The 16406-nt window shown below is 32.8% G+C and overlaps 2 protein-coding genes, 1 long non-coding RNA gene and 1 other non-coding gene across 7 annotated transcripts; 1 reads left to right on the top strand and 3 right to left on the bottom strand.

Annotated features, from left to right (window-relative positions):
- Positions 1-580: 580 nt before the first annotated feature.
- On the top strand, positions 581-6798 carry LOC150033670 (uncharacterized). 4 transcript variants are annotated; one of them, XR_016531909.1, is made up of 4 exons: positions 581-685; positions 1234-1310; positions 1747-3863; positions 6343-6798. It is a non-coding gene; the product is annotated as an uncharacterized LOC150033670 (long non-coding RNA). The 4 variants fall into 4 exon arrangements; XR_016531910.1 differs by lacking the exon at positions 581-685 and adding an exon at positions 762-1039; XR_016531908.1 differs by lacking the exon at positions 581-685 and having other exon boundaries at positions 1047-1310; positions 6362-6798.
- LOC150033671 (uncharacterized) lies at positions 4076-5331 on the bottom strand. The gene is made up of 3 exons (XM_090317816.1): positions 5263-5331; positions 4867-5067; positions 4076-4654 (listed from the first exon to the last, which is right to left on the bottom strand). The coding sequence occupies exons 1-3, from the start codon at positions 5329-5331 to the stop codon at positions 4394-4396; spliced, it is 531 nt and encodes a 176-aa protein (XP_090173942.1). The 3' UTR covers positions 4076-4393.
- A 3376-nt stretch (positions 6799-10174) lies between the features above and the next one.
- On the bottom strand, positions 10175-16243 carry PRL (Minichromosome maintenance (MCM2/3/5) family protein). Its single transcript, XM_039041129.2, has 15 exons — positions 16086-16243; positions 15940-16007; positions 15729-15788; positions 15423-15646; positions 14653-14830; positions 14291-14413; positions 14090-14179; positions 13551-13693; positions 13190-13367; positions 12777-12968; positions 12490-12662; positions 12154-12357; positions 11541-11706; positions 11136-11357; positions 10175-10540 (listed from the first exon to the last, which is right to left on the bottom strand). The coding sequence occupies exons 1-15, from the start codon at positions 16132-16134 to the stop codon at positions 10436-10438; spliced, it is 2175 nt and encodes a 724-aa protein (XP_038897057.1). The 5' UTR covers positions 16135-16243; the 3' UTR covers positions 10175-10435.
- A 91-nt stretch (positions 16244-16334) lies between these two features.
- TRNAH-GUG (transfer RNA histidin (anticodon GUG)) lies at positions 16335-16406 on the bottom strand. The gene has a single exon. It is a non-coding gene; the product is annotated as a tRNA-His (tRNA).

Genomic DNA, 16406 nt, shown 5'->3' with positions numbered 1-16406 from the left:
TAAGTCTAAATAATATATTTATATATAATAATTGATTAAAATTAATAATAATTATTAATTGATATTAGTTTATTAACTACGTTTTACCTATTCATCTCCCATATATAAAAATCCACTAATATGAAGGATATTAATAAAACATATGGCAGGTAGGTAATAGCTTGAGTTTTAGAAAGTAAAATAATGTGAAACAAACAAGAACATCAAATGTCTATCTGAGTCCTATAGCAAAACCAACAAACATGCTCTAATGGAACTTAATCGACAGTGTAAATTCTATTAGGGTTAAAATTGATACAACCTATCAAATTTGAGATTTAAATTGATGAAATTTAAAGCTAAAGTTAAAATTGATACAGTCTGCCAAATTTGAGGTTTAAATCGATATAAATACAATATCCTAAACTTAAGGTCAAATGATATTTTTTTTCCTTTAATTAACCAAACATATTATTAATAAACTCGAAATTGGTACTAACACAAATGGTAAAAGTCATAAAATAGTATAACTTAATATCTAAAATATAAAGATTGACGAGGACAAATTATATAAATCATCCTTGAATTTTAAAGCAACTGATCCTATTCCAATGATTTTGCAGGAGTTATCATTTTCCATGTAACCAAACCTCCATTTCAGTCTCTATAGATTGTAAACAAGCTCTTTGAGGATGTCATGTGGAAGGTACATCCAGAATCTAATACCCAATTATATGTTTCATTGACCATTCTCCAGATATTGTGAGGGCATTGGGAAAAACAAAAGAACTCTGCTCTGCCACAGATGCTTCAGCTTTATGTTCCTCTGTCTGTTTTTCCTTTTGTTTCTTTTGTTTTTGTTTCTTTTTAAGAAGAAATAATCTTGTTTTATATGCCCCACTTATGACAGAATTGTATTTTAATTTATTTTTATCCTTTTGAATTTTTGTTTCTTTTGCCCGATTCTTGGATTTCCCCTTTGTGAATAGGCCTTCTCTAGTTTGATCTTTCTTATGAGATAAAATTTCGAGCTCTTTGGTCCTGATAGTAGAAATAAGATGTATGTAGTTATATTCTCTCTGCCATATTTCAGGGTTGTTTTTACCTCTATATAAGTTTCTGGAAGAGAGTTTAGAAAAATGAAAGACTCATTTGTTTCACCTATTTTATCTCTCTAATTCATGAACTCAATTGAGAGTTTCTTGAATTCACTTAGATTGTCTGATAGAGACTTAGTTTGATCCATTACTGTAGATGAAGAACCTCTCTCAAACATGTTGATTTGGAAGATCCTTTGATAGGTACAATTTATCAAGTTTCTGCTACATCAGGTATGTTGTTTCTTGATCTATGACCTCTCTAAGCACATTATCACTTAGATTTAGGACTATTGCTCCATAGGTAGCACGATTTAGGACTATTACTCCATAGGTAGCACTTTCCATCACTTCTTTCTCTTCAATAGACATTGTAGTTGGAAGTTTTGTAGAATCCATAAGAGCTTTAATGGCCTTTTGCTGACAAGGAATTGCTCTTATTTTAGCCTTCCATAATGTGAAATCTCCCTTTCTATCAATTTTTCTATATCAAAGCGTGTGACAGCTATTTCTTAATCAAGAAAGTAATTCCTGAATCTTTCTTGAACTTTTAAAGCTCTGATACCAATTTGTAGGGGTTACACGAGTTACACTATGGTGATAACACTGAGATGGACATGTTTTTACAGATTTTATCCTTGCTTTTTGCTTTTCTTTTACAAATTTGTAGGCGATTCTGAGTGAAGGAGAAGAAGAATGAAAACCAGAGATTTTTAAAGTGGTTCGACCACAAAGGATCTACATCCACTCTGTTGGGGAAACATAGCGTTTTATTCAAGAGTAAACAAGAAGAAAATTACATATCTCTCAAGATAAGCTTCCTCTCTGATTGTTAATTTTTCAAGTGTAGTTTTATGAGTTTAAGCCTTCTATTTATAAGTTGATGTTTGCTTCAACTTTTACAACAAATCTCTAACTGATTTTGTTTCATAGAAGTTTTAAAATTAGGTACTAAATTCTTCATATATACTTGTGTTGGATTTTATGTTCTAAAACACGTTATATGTAAACAATAAATTTATTCTGAAAATTCAATAAGTTGTTATTGAATTTATGAATTGCTTATTTCATTTCAGAAATAAATCCAACAAACTAAAAGATCCATGACTATTACATGAGTACTTGAACTGTATGTGGATACATAAAAATGGATCAAATTTGAGTAAATAGTCAAAATGGTCTATAGTATATGAATAAGGTTGGATGCCTTATTTTGGTAACACTATTGGATGCAGCTCATTCTGTAGTTGTTACAAAGAATTGTAAAGTGCTAAAAAAGAAGTGATCCTAATTCGTACATGTGATGACACGAGGAGTGGGGTATCTTGTGCAATGAGTTTGCACAAGATCAGACCACGAAATAAGTCACTCTTACTTTATAACATTGTTTACTGTTTAAGACTGACTATTTCACAACAATGACCTAGGTAACTTAACCTGAATCCTAAGCAAACTATGAACTCCTGTTTAATCGGGATTATCCTTAGATTTTCATAGGTGAGGGTTGGCTCAACAGCTTCGGCTCAATAAACCTCCCATTTCAGGGGTAAGACCGAGTAGATAGCTGAGGACATAGGGTGCAAAATGAAATTCACTCCTACCCGCTTTCAGGGATAGTAGAGAGGTTGTTACCTTAAGTACTAGCTCTGAGTCTTGAACGAGAGGTCTCACCCTCTCATTGGCCCAAGAGAGACTCAATTTGATGATCGGATCACAAATTGTTCATTAGAGAATCAGTGGGACTTAAGGAACAAGATGTAATCTCAGGGGTAAAACAGTCTTTTGACCTAGTCGTTATTACGAACAACCTGTGAAGGGTTAACTTACTAATCATAGTTATATCGAGTAGACACAATATATCTACAGTGAGGGGAGTGCAACTACGGGCTTTAGTGAAGTGACCCACTAGTTAACAAATGGGGGTTAATTCGGTGTAAAGAGTTTAGCCAATTAATTTCGGATCGTTGGAGCCCATGATCTGTAGGTCCACTAGGTTCCCTACGGGCTTACAAATGGATTAGTCTTATAATAGTATGATAAGTTGATTTGAAATGTTCAAATTAGAATTAAAGAGAATTGGTAATTATATGTGATATAATTACATGTTTAATTTTGTAATTAAACGAAATTAGAGCGTCGATTAATATTTAAATATGATTTAAATATTAAAATCATGAATAGGGATTCATGGTAGTGGAGTTGGTGATTAATTAATTTAATATTTGATATTAGATTAATTAGAATTAATTAAATTATTTGATTAATTATTTATTATTAATTTTATTAGAAAATGAATTTTGAATTAATTTTTGTAAAATTAATATCATTTCAATTATAATTATAAAATAAAAACTGAATTTTGAATTTTAATATGAAATTAGTTTTAGAATTTAAATTTTGATGAAAATGGGAAAAATCTTTCCATAAAAAGCTCAACTAGCTCACTCATAATTCACTTTTTTCTTAGTCAAAATTCTAAGCATGTGCTAGAATTCATGCAGCATTCCTTCTTGCATGATGATCATGCAATAAATACTGAAGAGTCTGAGTGGAATTCTTCATGCAATTGTTGCTGAAACTCTGAAATTCTGTATGTTGAAAAAGAGTTCTTCAAGCTGCTGAAAACTAGTACCATTTCCTCCAAATTTCCTTCAATTCAAGCTTATTTTGAGTCCCACAACTCAATCTAAGACACTTAGAGGATAGTAGGGAAGATCTTGTGGTAGTTCACGAGCTGAATTCAAGGAGATTGTAGCTGAGAATCGTGATTCAAGGTGTTCTTCAAAGGTATGTCATGAAACCCTCTTTTAATCTCATGAGCATGCTTAATTTAAAGCCAAAATTAATGAATTCGAATGCTTAATGATCCTTGTTTTACTTCCATTGCTTGCTTCCTCATTCCAACAATTTGAATAACTACATTATAATCTCATTTTCATTTAATATGCAAGCTTAACTGCGAATAAGCATTATGTTTAGTATCAAATTATTATAAATTCAAATGCTCACTCACACATGTACATTGTTGATAATTCTACAATAGGATCATCTCATAAAACTCTTTTGTTAAATAGGCAAGAAGAGACATTTACAGACATTGCTACAACAATAATGCAACGATTTGGAGAAAAAATACAGCGATTTTAAAAGTAAAATCTTGCTATTGAAATTTATGGAAGCACTTTTTTTTTATTTCAAGGAATATCAATGTTCATAAGTAGTTGGAATAGTATATAGTTAATTACTTACATTAAAAAACTGACCAAACAAAACAAAATATAATGTTCTTAAAGATATGGAAGTAAATAATAAAATCATCAAGTTTGAATACTCGATCCAAGCATATATTGTAGGTAATGCAAATAAAGCTCTTCTGGAAGCTTGGGTTTTCGGGGAAGTTTTCTTATTCTATAACTACTTGATTGAACCCTATTTGAAAGTATAGATATTTCATGACCTTTTTTTCTTGTTTCCTTTTCTTTCGTAAGATAGGGATGTTCAAGTAACATATCGGTTGCCCATCGTCGTTTAGGATTTTGATTAAAACATTTTTTAATAAAATCATTTCCTTTTTCATAGAATTTTCAAGTATTTTTGGAATTTTCATGTCATGCGTAAGTTTTAAAACGAACTGTGTGATACTTGAGAAATCCTCCTAGGTTGGCTCTCCAGAAACCATTTCAACTAAAATGCAACCTAAGGACCAAATGTCAAGAGCACTGTTGAACTCACTAAAATAAGTTATTCAGGTGACATATAATTTGGCATTCCTTTAAATCGGTAAATTGACATCCTCATCCACTTCATCCTTCTCACCACATCTCCTCGATAGCCCAAAATCAGCAATCTTCAACTTCATCTTACCATTACTTTGAGGGAATGCAAGAATGTTAGTTGGCTTCAAATCCACATGCACAAATTTTTTGCGATGAATAAAAGAGTACCCTCTTAGTATCATGGTGAGATATTCCTTCACCTCATCCTCTAGCAACTTCTTTCACCCTTTAATCAAGTTAGCTAAAGTTCCTCCAGTAGCATATTTCAGTGTAAGATTGTAATAAGGATAATATCCGTTTATAGTTATCTCATTCCCTAAACATTGAACAATTTCTGGAACTCCGATGAAATGTTTTAAAAACTCTTTTGTAGGCAAGCTGTTTTAACAACAAAATAGTCAAGAGGTTACATCTTTGATTTTGCTAATAACACCACATGAACCTTGACCTAACATCTTCATTGAAACCCAATTTACCATTGTGAGTTACAGCTTCATAAAGGGGTAAAAATTAAAAAGATGACAAAACATTGGAGAGAGGGGTGGCCTTTTTTATAAGGAGAGAAAATCGATTTCTTAAAAGGAAAATAAATGTAAACATTTTAGTTTCTTATATCTGTTTCATATTAATTTTAGGATAATAAGAAAATTTTGATAATTTCTTGTAGTTATTCAAACTAATTAAAATTAGAATATCGATTTATTTTCAATATTATTAAGGAAAAAAAAACCAACATATTAGTATACAAATGTATGTATGCTTATTGGAAATTGGTAATTTGGAATATAGCTAGATTTAATTAGAGTAAATATTACCTTCTATCCAAATTATAGACTAGATTTGAATAGAATTATAAAATAGAATTTGTGAGATTTGACTGTATCCAAGTTCAAATTGAATCAAATTTGAAATTTATCAAACTCATTATTTAAGTTTGACCGATTTGTAGGTTTTAATTAATTTGAATCAGAATTCTTAATTTGATAATATTTATAAATAAATAAATAAAAATAAAAAAAAGTCTTCTTTCTTTTGGTGTAGTTACTTTATTAGATACATTGGAACGAGGGAAAAATGGGAGAGATAAAGTTCCTCCCCATAGGTTAAAATTGGGGGATAATTATTATTATTATTTTTTAAATAAGAAGTGGTGTCTAATTATTAAAATTTATAATTAAATGTAAATTTAAATCATCTAATAGAATCATGAATTTTTAAACTTGTGTCTACTATATCTGTAAATTATCTTAAAAAATATATCAAAATTTAAAAACTAAAGAAAATTTACGAGGAGTGGTAATTTTTTAAGCATATGATTTTGCAAGCACGTATCCCACGTTTCAAATTTTGCATATATGACAAAATCTTTAATTTTGATATTTTATTTATTTGTTATTCTAGAATTGCCTCAATCACAATTTCACATTTTTCTTCTTCTTCTCCCGTGTTTCTACATTTTTCGTTTGATAACATCTCTCTAAAATCTGAAGTCGCCAACTTCGACTCCAGCACTGTCCATTGTCATTCAGGATGAAATCTCATGCTTCGATAATCGATTTCTCGCGATTTGATCACTAGCAGCAACACAGCAACACAACAAGTCGAAGGTGTCAAGAGTCAACAATTTTGTTCCAATATATGTGGCGGTTGGAATTATTACTCTCTCTATAGCTCTCGGATTGTATTTGGCAAAACAGAAATTGGCTCATTCACCATTAGTCTCTATTCAGAAGAAGCAAAGAGAAGACGATCCTAAAGGTGGTGGAGGAGACTGAGAAGTTTCTCACTAAATTGTTCTTCAAAAAAGTAGCTCATGCTCAGGAAGTATGTACTTAAAATAGAAATTTGGTAAGACTCCGTTTGGTAATTGAATGCCTTGTTTATAACCATTTTGTTTTTTATTTTTGTTTTTGAAAATTAATCCTATTTTATTCACATTTCTTATAGTGATTTGCATCTCTTAAGTATAATGGTTAAACTATTAGCCAAATTTTAAAAATAAACTTTTTGAATGTAGATAACAAAAGAAGAAATTTTGAGGTAGAAGTCGTGCCCATAGGCTTAATTTTCAAAAACAAAAATAAAAAATTAAATAGTTACCAAAAACCAATAGACACTACTTCCACTTCTAAATTTCTTTTTTTGTTATCTACTTATATCGATGGTTTAAATAATTAAGCCCAGAATTTTAAAACTAAAGTAATTTTTAAAAAAATTGTTTTTGGTTTAGTAATTTAGCTAAAAATTCAACTATTGCACTTAAGAAAGATTCAAATCATTGTAAAGAATGAAGAGGAAATAGTCTTAATTTTCAAAAACCAAAAACGAAAAAGGAAATGGTTACCGAACATAACCTATATTTTTGTTTTGTGTGATTAATTTTGTATTTTCTGAAAAGCATGTGCTCGCTAGAGTTCTTGAGGGAAAAAAGAAAAATTATTGTGTACCTTGTATTTTTCTATAATTGATCTTGAAGATAATCTTCGAATGAAAGCTTCCTTGGTTGCTTTTGAGAGTAGGTGCAGGCATCTCCATGTTAAACCACCATAGATGTGGTGTTTTACTTCTTTCTTCTTCTTCTCCTCCTCTTCTTTTTCAGATTGTTTTAAAGAGGTAAGTTTTCATTTTTGGAAAAATTGCACTGTTCATCCATTTTGAAGGTCTAAAATAATAAACGGTCCTTTTTAAAAATCATTGCTAATTGACCTTTTGTTGACCTCATAAATGTACATGAATTGGATTAGGTTGGATTGTGACTTTCTTTGGACCAATCCGAAAATTTGAATTGGTCAAGTTGGCAACCCAAATGACTCAAACATTGTCACCAACCCAACCCTCAAAATTTGTGTTGGATTGGGTTGGGATATTGGGTTATTATTTATTTTTTCTTCTTAATTTAAAATGCTAAAAATTTTTTACAATACATATCTAATAACTAAAATCTCATAAAATTAAATTTTTACATATCCAATATCTATAATATCTATTACAAGCTTTATACAAAAACAAACTTTCGAAAAAGAAAAACATAAAAGAATTCACAAATTCATCAATTATAAAAGAAATATATATATATTATTGATATATATGTAATTCGAGTTGAATTAGGTCAATCCAATTTTTTTTTATTCAACCCTAGACCCAACTCAACCTAAGAAAAATAGAAAAGATTCAACCAAATTCAACCCAAAAAGAAAACTAATCCAATCCAATCCTTATAGTTTGGGTTGGATAGTCAGGTTATTCGAGTTGTCGGATCATTTGAACACCCTTAACTGACATCATGTATGTGTGAAATATTATCAATTTGCTCTTCCTTCCATTTCTTTTCTTTTCTTCTTCATCCTCTTCTTCTTCATCGAGTAACTTTTTTTTCTTATTTTTTTCTCTTCTTCTTCCTCTTCTTCTCTGGAAGTGACTTTTTTTTTCTCTCTCTCTCCCTCTCTTCTTCTTTTCTTCTTCTTCCTCTTCTTCTACAACAAGAAGCTTTGACGAAACTATTTTTTCTTCTTTTTTTCTCCTTCTTTTGCGTGACCAACTTCGGCAAAAAAATCACACACCAACTCTAACGGTGAGAAGAGTGATCTGTGAATGAAGAAAAGAAGTGAAAGAACCAAAGAGAGAGAGAAGAGTGATTTGCGAGTGACGAAAGGAAGAGAGAGATGAGAGTAATTCGTGAGTGAGGAAAGGAAGAGAGAGCAAGATGGTTTTTCCGCGTATACAAGTTTGTTTGGGTAATCACTCGAATGTGACATCAACAGGTCATTTGTCATTTTTTTCAAAAAAAAGAACCATTTATCATTTTGGACCCAAATTTTAGATTATCCTTACAAATTTTCCTTCATCTTCTTTGTTGTATTTTTGCTTCTGCATGTTCAAAGTGAACGATGGAAAAGAGTCGAGTAGAAATAAATGAGTGATGGCATAGGTGTCAACTTGATTTGACTACATAGTATTATTTTATTGGTTTTATTTTCGTTAAAATTACCATGCTTAATATCCTAACTAAATGAACTTTACATGTATTATAATCAAAGTTCATCAGTAAGCTAATATATGTCATATTAAAGTGTAAAGTATATCAATCACACCATTGTTTTCCATCCCTTTTTCATATGTTAAGCCAAACATTATCGGTAGACATCAAGTAAACAATATCCCATAAAAATATAAAGTTTAAATCATATTTTAGTCTTTAAATTTTGAATCTTTTTCTATTTTAGTTTTTCAAACCTTCAAAAACATTTGTTTTGGTCCCTGAACTTTAAAAAATGTCTACTTTAGCTCCTGTTAAGATTCTGTTAAATTTTTAATAAAATGGTAGGTTGAATTGTATTTTTAAATGATTAGGCGGTCAAATACACGTTATCCACCCTAAAAAAATCTAGAATTTCAATTTTGAATTAGAGGGTAAATCAAAAGTCAATTTGTGTTAGTTGTTAGCATTCTACTTCAATTTCTCAATACATGTCAGACGCAATGTCACTCATATACGAACTTTGAGTACCTTGTTCCTTCAAGTTTGAGATATTTTTGTGATTTATTAAGGTACTTTTTTCTCTTCCTCCCAATCCTTTTTTCTTTTTCATGAACTTAGTTCTGAAATTCATCAAGTATTTTTTCTGTTTTTTTAGAGTTTATTTTTTATATGGATTGCATTTATTTGATTCTACTCTATTTTCATTTGGAGATTCCAATTTGGAAAGAAAGAACCATAGGGTTTTTGAAAATATATATAGCATTTTTAAAAAAGGGGAAATGTGAAAATGAGAGGGGGAAGACTCCAATTTATTTTCAGTTTTCTCTGTTTAAGTTTCTTGATTTTTCATTGATTTTGCAAGCCTTTGACTACAATTGAAGACTCCAACTTATATTTTGCCTGAGCCGATTGCAATTTCATCATCTTCATCTCATACTCTATTTTTTATCATAGTCAATTGTAATGTTCCATCTCTTTCAGTTATTGTTGTCGCCATCACATTGCACACCTTAAAATCAACCTCCAAAGTGCAGTAGCTCAATAAATAAATAAATAAATAAATAAAACCCAAAACCATGGAGGAGCAATGAGTTAGGTATTTGATATTTCAACCCAAATTTTAGTCTAAAGTTGATCAACTTAATCAACATCTCAATCAAACTATTTAGTGTCTAATCATCTAAAAATACAACCACCTTCACCATTATGTTAAAGAGTTACCAAAATCCTAATAGCATGGACCCAAGTAACTAATTTTTTTCAAAGTTTAAAGACTAAAACAGACATTTTAAAATATTTAGGAACAAAAATAAAATAAGATTCAAAATTAAAGAATCAAAATATAATACCAAACAAGCATAAGAACATTTAGAACACATGAAACAAGTGGTTACAAATAAATAATCTCTTAAAAAGATATAAAAACTACATTACAGCTCTCTACGAATCCACAGCTACACTATGAGTACAGATACAACATAAAGCCCTCCAAGATTTTTTAGCATTTTACTCTGTATTCCAAATAATTATGGATCAAGCCCCATCCTAAGACAATTTAAATTAGCCCTCTCGGTCAGTAACTCAAGAATGCAAATAACAGCACATCAAGCATCTATAAACCGAATGTCAAAGGTGTGTGGATGTATTTGCCACACATTCAAGGCTGCATACTCCTCCAAACATTCTTTTAATTGAGCTTCGCTGTACCCCTGAGAAGAAAAAGAACCAAAAATTTCAATTTTCAACCATTGGATGCATGCAGTTTTGGGATATATGCAGTTTACAAAATGTGGATTTTAGCGAACTTAGTCTCTAGAGAATACCTATCTCTCATACTAACTGCAATTATAGTTTAAATGTTCGATTACGAGTTTGATCACCAAACTTTGAGGTTTATGTATGTTAGACTTCAAAATAATAGGCCTCTGACAAACTCAATTTTTTATAAAGATTAATAGATCTATTAGATATAAATTTGAATTTTGTCTATTGAAATTCTGAACTTCCAATTTCGTGGTAGTGTATCCCTTACTTTTAAAAGAATCAAAAGTTTAGAGGTTAAGTTTGTAATTTTGAAAGTTCAATTAAATAGACACAAACCTCAAAGTTCAAAAACCAGATTTATTATTTAACCTACTTTAAATGATTTGCAAGAGAAAAAACAAAAACAAAAACCTTTGAAATTTTAGGGCTGTCTCCTGTGGGGGGAAGATGAGGAGCTAGTAAAAACTTTATCAAGTATTTATATGAAATTCTAGGATTGCCAAAGTGTAGACAACTATAAGAACAAGAATCACAACTGACCTTCCTAGAAATCCAGTTAAGGGCGTGTGCATAGCTCACATCCATTTTATTAGTTCTGGCAGCTTCATCACGCAAGATTGAATAAATATCTGAGATAGCATCAAGACCAGATTTTTGACGGTCGTCTGAGTATAGAGAAAATTTTGACATTTGCATTAACCTTAGAGCTTCATCGACATCACTCTGAGCCACGGTCTCAGAGAATCTAAGTCTTGCTAGAGCCTGTGAAGGATGAGGTCCAATTCAAAGTTTCATGAGTTCACCAATCATAAAATAACATCTATGTATACCTAGTATGACCTGACAGTCTTTGCCTCTGCTTGATATTTCAGTCTCTGGGGAGCAAAATAAAATAAGGAAGAGTACATAGGGTATTCATATGAATTAATGCAAGAAATGACTTACAGCTGATATCCGAAGAATGCTCAGTAGAGTTCTCACTGTGGTGTATGAATGGGGAGTGTTAGATTTAGCTTCTTCCTGTCGGATGCTGGAATAGGCACTGGCAATGTACTCCTCCAGATCCTTGGGAACGTAAGGAGACAATCTTCTTGCGGCTGAAATGTAAGCTCTGACCCAAGTACAAATTTAAAAGTGAGAGTAGAAGATATTGAGATCCTCTAAGAATTAGGTCCTAACACTTGCATTTAATACGCAAGTTTACTATAATCTGAGACTTCCATAATTGAAAAGGTAAATGGAATAAATAGCTCTGTTAGAAAGATCTCTTGTAGAAATTTGGGTGATAATGGCAGTCTTACATAATAAACAGACCTTCTGAAGGAATTCTCCAAATATAAACGTATAGCTTACTGATTGATTTAACAGAAATGGATAAGAAATCAAACGATGAAACATCAATAATTATATTTTAATGTAGTTTCAAGCAAACATAAGAGTACGCATGAGGATTCTGGTTGTTTATTTGTAATTAAACTAAAGAAGACCCCCCTTTCAATCTGAAATTACCAAACGTCCTATTCTATTATGTATAAAAGAAAGCAATGGTAACATTTACCGAAGAACAGATGATTCGAGGGGGGTGAAGCCAAGAGCAGGAGATTCTCTATTCTGATGGACATAAACAACATGTCTAGCCATTTCAAGATCATTATCCATATCAGCTCGATCTAGGATCAACCAAAGAAGATCAAATCTTGATAGTAGAGCTGGAGGAAGGTTAATGTTTTCAGCTGGAGTTCTACGTAGGTCATATCTTCCCCTATAGAGATATGTAGAGGCATACTCAGAAATCCCATAAAACTCAAAGAAAAGTTTCTTCAAGTTTAGGAATGAAAACCTAGTAGAATTGAAAGAATCAGAAAATGGCCTAAAATGATAAAGAGGTAAGTACCATGCTGGATTGGCCGCAGCAAGGACAGCAGTCCTGGCATTTAGAGACGTGGTGATTCCAGCCTTGGCAATGCTCACAGTCTGTTGCTCCATGACTTCATGAATTGCTGTACGATCAGACTCTTCCATCTTGTCAAATTCATCAATTGCACATATTCCCATGTCAGCTAACACCTGAAGTAAAGTCAATTTCACACTTAGTGAAACTTTGATACATCACAAGCTATGATGAAACCTAGGGAAGGAAAAGTACAAATTCTATATTGAGACATGAAGTATGTGCCTCACCAATGCCCCTCCTTCAAGGACCATCTCATTTGTGACAGGATCCTTCTGAACAGCAGCGGTTAGACCAACACCACTGCTCCCTTTGCCAGTCGTGTAGACTCCCCTGGGAGCAACATTGATGATGTGTTTAAGAAGTTGACTCTTTGCAACTCCAGGGTCACCCATCAAACAAATATGCAAGTCTCCTCTAATCTGCAATGACCAATAAGTTTGGAGTTGCAATTTTAAATTTCTTCATTAAAGAGTTGATGAAAATTATCCTAAATTTACAGAATGCACCAACTGAGGAAAAAAGAGAGAAAAAAGACAAGGTTTCATGGAAATTAGTAGAGAACTATATATTGCAGCATTAGAAATTAACAGGAAAAACATTGTATGCATCAAACATACCCGCAACGATTTTATGTTCTTACCTTCATCCCATCTTTCAACTTCCTATGAGGAGCGCCAACAAGGAGAAGCAGTAAAGCTTTTTTAATATCCTCATGACCAAAAATTTCAGGTGCCAGCGATCGTGCCAGTTTGTTGTAAATATCGCCATCCTCAGCCAAACGTGCAATTAGTTCCTCCTCATCTCCTCTAAGTTCATATCTGAAAAGTACAAAACAACTGAACAAGTAAGTTCTATCCTTGACCAAGTTAACACAAAAGATCACTTACAAGAGAATATTAAAAAAAAAAAAAAAAAACCGTGAATAAAGTGGACAGGTCGCAAAAAGCAGATTGTAGATCAAATTCATTTAAGTAGAAGCAGATCGCTGAAAAGCGCCATACTCCTCATATTTTTTCTTGAAATGGGTGATAGACATGGCCTCTAAGAATGTATCAGCAACCAAACCAGCACGCATTGCCCTGAACCCCGTATAAGGAATAGGAAGAAAGATCCCTGATAGTTCAACAACATCACCTGGAGCTACCTGATAACACCCCGAAAAAGACACGTGAACAAATTATTATCATATAACCATTACTCATAAAGCAAAATGATTGCATCTGCACACGTTTACATTTTGTCGATAAGAAACAGAAATTAAGACCCTACATGCAAAGAAGCTGGATGCAAACTTGAAAGATCTATTTGAGTTCCAAGCATTTACTCTAAAATTATTACTGAAACAAATTGGAATTGTTCCTAGAAGTTTCAATATGACATGGCAATGGAAAAAAGGAATATATTGGCCCGATGGCCAAAGCCAGTAAGCATTTCGATGTCACAAGCATTACCTGCCAGATTTAGATCAATAAGCCACACTAAACAGAAATCTTAGTCACCCTCAGAACTACCGGTGAGAATTCACTAGAAGAAAACTAACCTTCCTTGTTAGTTCACCCCTGAGATGAACAGTCATTGTCCGGGGAATATGACCTTTCGGAATATGCTCAGCTAACTCTTGAAGTTTGGCCTGCAAACCAAATGCCAGAGCATGCATTAGGGCCAATATCGATCGATCGAACTGTGAAATAGAAAAAGAAATATTTTTCTGGCAATGTCTTTGAAGAAGTTGATTGAAAACCTCTTGAAACTTCAGAAATTTGGATGCTCTAAGTTGAAGAATTAAGTTGCCTTTCGTTTGGTTTGTTCTACAACGCTGAGATGGACACTCAAATAAAGGCATAAAGACTCGAGCTGTTACCTCCTGTGAAGCAGAAAACTGACTGCATGAGTGAAAAAACAGATGAAGTATCCAAGAGGAGAAAAGGGAAGTTAACATTAGGACTGAGAGAAGGACCACACAACTTAAGAACTCAATGACACAAGTGATATAAATACACGTAATAAAAACATAATTTATCTCCGTAAAAAAGATTCATTTTATCAATTTTGTTCCTGTTGAAAAGAAATGGTAAAGATCGACTACTTTACAATTTAAATGACCTGGTATATCTCAAAACCACAGTCTTCGCATGTATAAACTGCCACCTGCATCAATGGCTTAACATCTGAACAACGTGTCACAATACCAGATATTCTCACAAGTTGACCAATATATGATGCTTTGACCTCTCTTATGGTAAATGGACGACCCTTTGAAGATGCTCTAATGTAAACTTCACTGAAAGAAGAATGATCGGGCATAAGGAAATTTGGAAGACATAATCCCTTTCAAGCATAAAGAAAACAGTTGGTAATTCAATACAAAATAAAAGAGATGTTTGGATGAAAACCCAACGGATTAAAGAAAAGCGTTGGTACAAATATCAATCTAGCAGCTGAGGTATGTACACTATGAATCCAAATAGATACATTAAATGAAATGCACCGCCACATACTTCTATTAGAGTTAATGTTAACTAAATTTTTATTTGTTCATGAAGATGTTTGTAATTCAAGACATAAGTCGTGTAAGCCAAACAAGTAACAACAACAATTGGGTAGCACTCTTGCGACAAACCAAGTATAAGAACTGAAACATCACCCATATAGTAATCCTAAATCCAGAACCAACTGAACAGGTTTTCAATTAACTTCCTATATAAGATGATAAAAGACAAAGTAGCATATAACATAAGCACGGTACAGAAAATACATAATCCATAAGACAAAAGTAAAAGCCGCGGTGTATTAAACTGGAAAAGTGACCGGTCATGCTGGACTAATGTTCTACATACTCTCAACTTTGAAGAAAGAGGAGTCAATGAACTCACAAGTAACGTTTGATTTCTGGAGGCATTTTTTGGCGTGGGTCAGGGTTATCCATAGTATCCGGTCCATCATCAGACCTTTGTGTCATTAATATGTCATGATCATCATCAATAAACGCCTCTGTCGGCTCAGGCATGAGCTCATCAATAGCATCGGCAAAAATCCCAATATAACGCCGGGTGTTTTCTGTAATTCGTCTGAGGAAATCCTCATCCAGATCCTTATACTGAAATCCGATTGCACAACCGTGTTACTCGACTAAACAAAGAGATAAGATCGAGAAAGGGTACAGAGTAAGAAAACCATACATTAAAAACATCCTCGAGATCGATTTGAATTGCACGAACTCTGCGATTTGCAACCTCTTGCTAAAAAAACAAAACCAATTAAATAAAAACCTAGGTAAAACGTCGTATGCATCACGGAAAGTAATCGCAATTTTTAGGGTTTTCAAATTGAATCGCCAAGGAACTTTACAATTACAGAAGAGAAATGCGAATGAGAATGTAGAAGAATTACCAGAATGTTTAAGTACTTGGCTTCGCCATTTGCATCGGCAAAGTTCGCTAGGAACTCCTTTGCGAGCACTGAAAGGAATTGCAGCTAGTATTGAAATACAGTTTTTCAGGGCAAAAAAAAGGCGATAAACCACAGATATTGCTTACCCTTGTCAGCAGTGAAGTCCAGAGGCCCGGAATCTTTCATGGCTGACATTGCGAAGAAGAAGACGGAGAAGCTGAGAGAGGGAATTGGAGATTCTGAGGACGCGAATGAGAGCAAAGGACTTGGCGGCAAATGATAAAAGAAGAGTAGTTTTGGCGGGAAAATGAGGATCGTATAAAATAATTATAATAAATAAATGGTCTATTTAAAAAATAACAAAGAAAAATGTTAGTGAAATATTGGAAAAAAAGTGTGGCTGCCGGGATTCGAGCCCAGGTCTCCACGGCCACAACGTGGAATTCTCACCACTAAACTACAGCCAC

The sequence above is a fragment of the Benincasa hispida genome, chromosome 9 (assembly GCF_027475165.1).
Source record: "Benincasa hispida cultivar pf3 chromosome 9, pf3_genome.v1.1, whole genome shotgun sequence".
NCBI lineage: Eukaryota > Viridiplantae > Streptophyta > Magnoliopsida > Cucurbitales > Cucurbitaceae > Benincasa > Benincasa hispida.
Note: the sequence above shows the minus strand (reverse complement) of the source record. Positions and strands in the feature narration are given on the sequence as shown.

Coding starts and splice junctions, on each gene's coding strand:
- PRL (XM_039041129.2), bottom strand. CDS start 16,134: ATGTCAGCCATGAAAGATTCCGGGCCTCTGGACTTCACTGCTGACAAG. Junction 14,414..14,652: donor GTGGTTTTGAGATATACCAG/GTCATTTAAATT, acceptor TCTGCTTCACAG/GAGGTAACAGCTCGAGTCTT. Junction 12,663..12,776: donor TCCTTGAAGGAGGGGCATTG/GTGAGGCACATA, acceptor ACTTTACTTCAG/GTGTTAGCTGACATGGGAAT.
- LOC150033671 (XM_090317816.1), bottom strand. CDS start 5,331: ATGGTAAATTGGGTTTCAATGAAGATGTTAGGTCAAGGTTCATGTGGT. Junction 5,068..5,262: donor TTATTAGCAAAATCAAAGAT/GTAACCTCTTGA, acceptor GGGTGAAAGAAG/TTGCTAGAGGATGAGGTGAA. Junction 4,655..4,866: donor AGGATGAAGTGGATGAGGAT/GTCAATTTACCG, acceptor ACTTGAAAATTC/TATGAAAAAGGAAATGATTT.